This window comes from Eptatretus burgeri, chromosome 18 (genome assembly GCF_056783735.1).
Source record: "Eptatretus burgeri isolate ZD-2024b chromosome 18, Ebu_testis_v1, whole genome shotgun sequence".
Classification (NCBI taxonomy): Eukaryota; Metazoa; Chordata; class Myxini; order Myxiniformes; family Myxinidae; genus Eptatretus; species Eptatretus burgeri.
This window is the reverse complement of record NC_140978.1, coordinates 39,232,718-39,239,490: the sequence shown is the minus strand read 5'-3', so window position 1 is coordinate 39,239,490 and position 6,773 is coordinate 39,232,718. Positions and strand designations below refer to the sequence as shown.

At 36.8% G+C, this 6,773-nt stretch overlaps 1 protein-coding gene across 6 annotated transcripts in view; it reads left to right on the top strand.

Annotated features, from left to right (window-relative positions):
• Positions 1 to 6,773, top strand: part of HIRA (histone cell cycle regulator) — a 264,562-nt gene that overhangs the window by 128,165 nt on the left and 129,624 nt on the right. For all 6 annotated transcript variants that reach the window (XM_085864316.1, XM_085864313.1, XM_085864312.1 and 3 more), the window contains one exon: positions 5,434 to 5,585. In XM_085864316.1, the coding sequence (XP_085720442.1) occupies positions 5,434 to 5,585 (152 nt within the window). The remainder of the gene's footprint in view (positions 1 to 5,433; positions 5,586 to 6,773) is intronic.

The following is a 6,773-nucleotide window of genomic DNA, read 5'->3' as shown; positions in this document are numbered from 1 at the left end:
GCACACACACATACGCGCACACACACACACATACGTACGCACACACGCACACATGCACATACGCACATACGCACACACACACACCATACACGCACATGCCACACATACGACATACACATGCATACGCAGCATACGTATTACGCACATACGCACACACATATACCCATACATGCATTACGCATACATGCATACACATACATGCATACGCATATACATATAATTATTACCACATATGCATACATACGTATACATACGTATTATATATGTGTATGTAAGGCATATACATATGTATTATGTAATGTATTATTACGCATAATACATACGCATATAGGCATATACGCATACATACGCATACGTATACATGCATATTACATATATGTACATGTATGTACATACGCATATATTGCATACGCATACATACGTATTACATCCATATGCGCATATTACATGCTAATATACGCATACATACGTATTACACGACATGCGTATGTACATACATGCATATTATAATACATCACATTATTATTACGGTCATGTATCATTACTACGCATACGCATATATACGTATGCATACACACATATGTACACGCGCACACACACACACGACACGCACACGCACACACACACGCACACACACACACACACACACACACACACACACACACACACACACACGCACACACACACACGCACACGCACGCACACACGCACACACACGCACGTTATATATATATCACGCACACACACACACACATTACCGCGCACGCACACATGTACCACACACACACACACACACACACACACACACACACACGCACACACACACACGCACGCACACACACACACACGCACGACGCACGCACGCACACACACACACACACACACACACACACATCATCATTACCGCACACACACACACACGCACACACACACACGCACACACACACACATGTGTGTCGCACACACACACACACATGAAATACACATCATTACCGCACACACACACAATACACACACACACGCACACACACATGTACCACACGCACACACACACACACAATGCACACACACACACACATGTACTACGCACACACACACACGCACACACACACACATATACGCACACACACACACACACATGCTTCACACACACACATAATATTACGCATATACTACACACATGTACGCATACATATGTACTGCACACACACACACATACGCACACACACACACATGTAATATATACATACATTAATAATATGCATATATATACACACACATACGCACACACACACATACGCATACACACATATAATGTATTGCATACATATGTACATGCATACATATATATATAAATAATATACGCATATATGTACATATATACATACACATACACATACTATTATATATGTATGTATTACATATTATTATGTATTATATACGTATATACTATTACTATTACGCATATATATATGTACATACATGCATATACACATATTACGCACATATTATTATACGCATACACATGTAATACGCATATACTATATACATGTGTACGCATACATACACATACGCACACACACATACGCACACATATATACATACGCACACACACATACGCATTATTGACACATTACGCACACACATGCACACACACATGCACACACACACACATACGCATTACACACACACACACACGCACACACACACACACGCACACACACACATACGCACACACACACACACACACGCACACACACACACGCACACACACACACGCACGCACATGTAATAATATTACCGCATACACACACATACGTATATATTAATGTGGCTATTGAACATACGCATATGTATCATTACTATTACTACGCATTACACACATTATTACTACGCACATTACACACACATACGCACACACACATAATACGCATTACATACGCATTACACACACACATACATACGCATGTAATAGTAATAATGTACGCACACACACACACACACACATGCACACACACACACATACGCACACACACACACATACGCATTACTACGCACACACATGTGTATGTGTGTAGTACGCATACATGTGTGTGTGTGTTACTACGACACATACGCATGTGGCCACACACATGCACACACACACGCATACACACATATACACACACACACATACGTGTATACGCACATGTATGTACATACGCACACATGATACGTATGTGTGTATTATGTAGTAATATGCATATTATTACATACGTACACACACACGCACATACGCATACGCACACACACATACGCATTACACATGCATGTACACACACACATGTCATACGACACATACGTGTACGTATTACACACACATGTGTGTGTATGCGTACGTACGTCATGTACGCATACATACGCACACACACACATACGCATACACACACATACGCATTACACATACGCACACACACACATGCACACACATATACGCACACACACACGCACACACACATACGCATACGCATAATATACGCACACATACGCATATATACGCACACACACACACACATGACACACACACGCATATACACACATGCACGCACGCACACACACACACGCACACACGCACACACTGTACACACATATATGTACGCACATACATACGCATTATATACGCATACACATACGCATATACTACGCATGTATACATACGCATACATGCATGTACGCATACACATACGCACATGCATATACGTATGTACACATACACACACATACGCATACATACGCATACATTACGCATGTACTATATACGCATAATATTACTTAATATTAATACGCACACACAATACGTACGATGCACACACATACACACACACGCATGTACACATATTACTGCATACGCACACATATGTACACACACATTACGCACACACACACATACGCACACATATATAATCACACACATACGCACACACATGTATCACGCACATACGTACGCATACGCACACACACACACACAATGTACGCATACGACACACACACACACACACACACACATATACGCACGCACACGCACACACACATTACACACACGCACACGACACACACACACACACACGTCCACACACACACGCACACACACACACACACACACACACATATATAACACATTACGCACACACACAGCACACACACACACAATGCATGTACACACACACACACATTTTCACGCACACATAATACTACGCAGCATGAATACTTACACACACATATCTTACGCATACATACATAATCACACACATACACACACATACATAATAATATATAAGACAGATACGCACATACATATACGCACACACATACACACACACATACAGACATTATTACACACATACACACACATGTGTATGTAATGTATGCGCAATGACACGCACACACACACACGTCACACACATGTACATACGCATTACACACACACACACACATACGCACACACATACGCACACACACACATACGCACACACACACATACGCACATGTATTACATATATTGTTACACGCACACACACACACGCACACACCATATGTATATGGCACACACATATATATATTATTGTCATTACACGCATACACATACACAATATATTACATATTATTATTATTATACGCATGTATTACACATATGTGGCATATTATTATTATTACGCATATGCATACAGTATATATATATATATATATACATGCATACGCATACGTATACATATGTATATATTACATACGTACATATGTATTATATACATGCAAGACACATATTACGCATATATGTATTACGCGCATACATACACACATGTATATGTATATATAATACATGTATACGTATATATGTAATGTATGTAATATATTGGTATGCATATTATTACATATTGCACATATACATATAATACATTATTACATGCATACATACATGCATACATATGTATACATACATGTGCATATTATATATTACATACGTATTATATATGTACATGCATATGTACATATACATATGTATTACATGTATATATGTATATATGTATATATATATGTATATGCATAATAATATATATATATGTATATGTATATATACATACATATGTGTATATATATATACGTATTATGTATTATGTATTATATACTATGTATTACGTGCAATACATATATGCATATATACATATGTACATACGTGCAATATATATGCATATGTATTACATGCATATTATTATGTATTAATACATATGCATATATGTATTACATATAATACGTGCACTAATTACATGCAATATATACATGTATATATATATATATGTATATATTATGTGCTATTATTATTATGTGTATTATTACGTATTACATATAATACGTAATATATATACGCATACATATATATACGCATATATACATATACATGCATACATATATATACATGCATACATATGTATAATAATAATAATGCATATATATATATATATGTAATGTATTATTATATATATATATATACATATGCATATATATATGTATATATGTATTATATACGTATTACATATATATACATGCATATATATAATAATAATGTAATATACGTACATATTATTATTATACATACATATACATATATGTATATATATTATTATATATATGCATATATATATATTATATACGATGTATATGTATTACATATGCATATTATTAGCGTATAATATAATGCATATAATATGTATGTATATATATGTATGTATTATAATTATATTGCATGTATATATATATGTATGTCTGTATGTATATGTACATATGTGCGTATATGTATATATATATGTATGTATATGTATATATATATATATATATGTGTATATATATGTATATATGTGTATATATATGTATATATATGTATGTATATGTATATATATGTATATATATATATATATATATATATATATATATATCGGGCCGTATTTTGTGATGTCCGTCCGTCCGTCTGTCTCTGTCTGTCTGTCCGTCCATTCTTGTCTCGCACTTCACCTCAAAGTTTTCACCCTTTCACGTTTCATATTTGGTACATAGGTACAGACTGTGGAGACGGTGTGTCGCGACATACGTTCGTCATCTAAAGTGGTTGCTATGGCAACCAGGATGCTGTTTTCCATGTCGCACAATTCTGTATATACCTTCTTGTTCTTCATAAATTGATGTGTTTGAATATATAATTGTGTGTGTGTGTGTGTGTGTGTGTGTGTGTGTGTGTGTGTGTGTGTGTGTGTGTGTGTGTGTGTGTGTGTGTGTGTGTGTGTGTGTGTGTGTGTGTGTGTGTGTGTCACAGGGACTTTTTCAGGTGTATATTGTGCTCACTTGCGCTCTTGTTTCTTTTTGTTTTAATTCTCATGTTTCACCACAACCTAACTTCTCATGTAGGTGTCCAGTGAGCCAGGACTAAGTTTGGAAGTAGAGAATGAAACTGGTGGTGTTGGAAACTTGAAGCTCCATCGACTGGTGTGCAGGAGAGAAGGTGCCGGAAGCTGGGACACTCACCTTACTTCTCGTGTCTTAGCAGCTGCGGCAAGCAGGTATGCTCAGAGGATAATATCGTTTTGATACAATTCAGAAGTTTTTTTTTATCACACCTTTTGTGATCCATTATGTCTTGACTCAGATGGGCATCATTCTTTGATGTGGTCTGTGAAATGACTTGATGCAAAATTGTTTTACAGAGGGGGGAATTTGTTCTTTAATTGACAGTTTGAATTGTTATTATGAAAATGGACCTGTTTGCCATCAAGGAGGGTGCAATTGAGTAGGGTGTGAGCACATATGGTCATTTCATTGATTATGTCTGAATATTTTGGGGGATTAGATGCAGAAACATGCCACAATTATGTCCAGGAATGGTGAAGATCTCAACAGCTTGTCAAGATCTATGCACGATAGTAACAAAGGAGTTTTCAAATGATTAGGCAAGATTAATGACTGCTCACAGGGTTCTTCAACATTCTGCTGTTTAATGGAAACACCATACCCATATTTGCAGGCTTGGATGCAAATAGAAAAGGGGAGGTTCTGGACCACTCACTCACATGTAAACCCAGCTGGAAAAAAAAAATAAGCCTAAAATCTCAGCCAACTGAACAATCCAGCTGAGGCAATACATCTTAGAAGGTAGGTCAGAAACCTCGTTTTATACTTAAAAATAATGATTAGACCACCTCACCCCTATTGTATTATAAATCAAGATTTTGCAATTGTTTGGTTTTTTGTCGCTACTTTTGGTAAAATTAACCAAAAATTTATCTTTGATTTAATATTACAAACAGTACTCTCATAAATCGTGAAAAGGCAATTCCAAAAACTTGCCGAAGATCTAATTTATACGAATAAGTGTGCGTGTGTGTGCGCACGCTCCATAACTCCAAAACCATGAAACCGAGCAGCCTGAAACTTTGCATGCATACTTGGGGAACTCCAAGGAAGTGCAAGAGTGAAAATTGGGTGTTTAGGTTGATTAAAACACCCCTTTTGAAGATAATTAACAGCCAGCCTTATTTAATTATATCCCTCATCAGGCACATCGTCGGTCACCACTCTGAGTTCTCAAGGTGTATCCTGGGTAACCTCACTGGGGTCTGAAGCCGCCATGTTTTTTTGGCCTGCTCAACCATGCCTCGACTTGGAACAGGCCGCAACGATTTCTTCACCATATATTTTTTTCTTCTTCACTTTTCTGACTCATATTGTCGTGTGCCTGTTCATCTTGGATA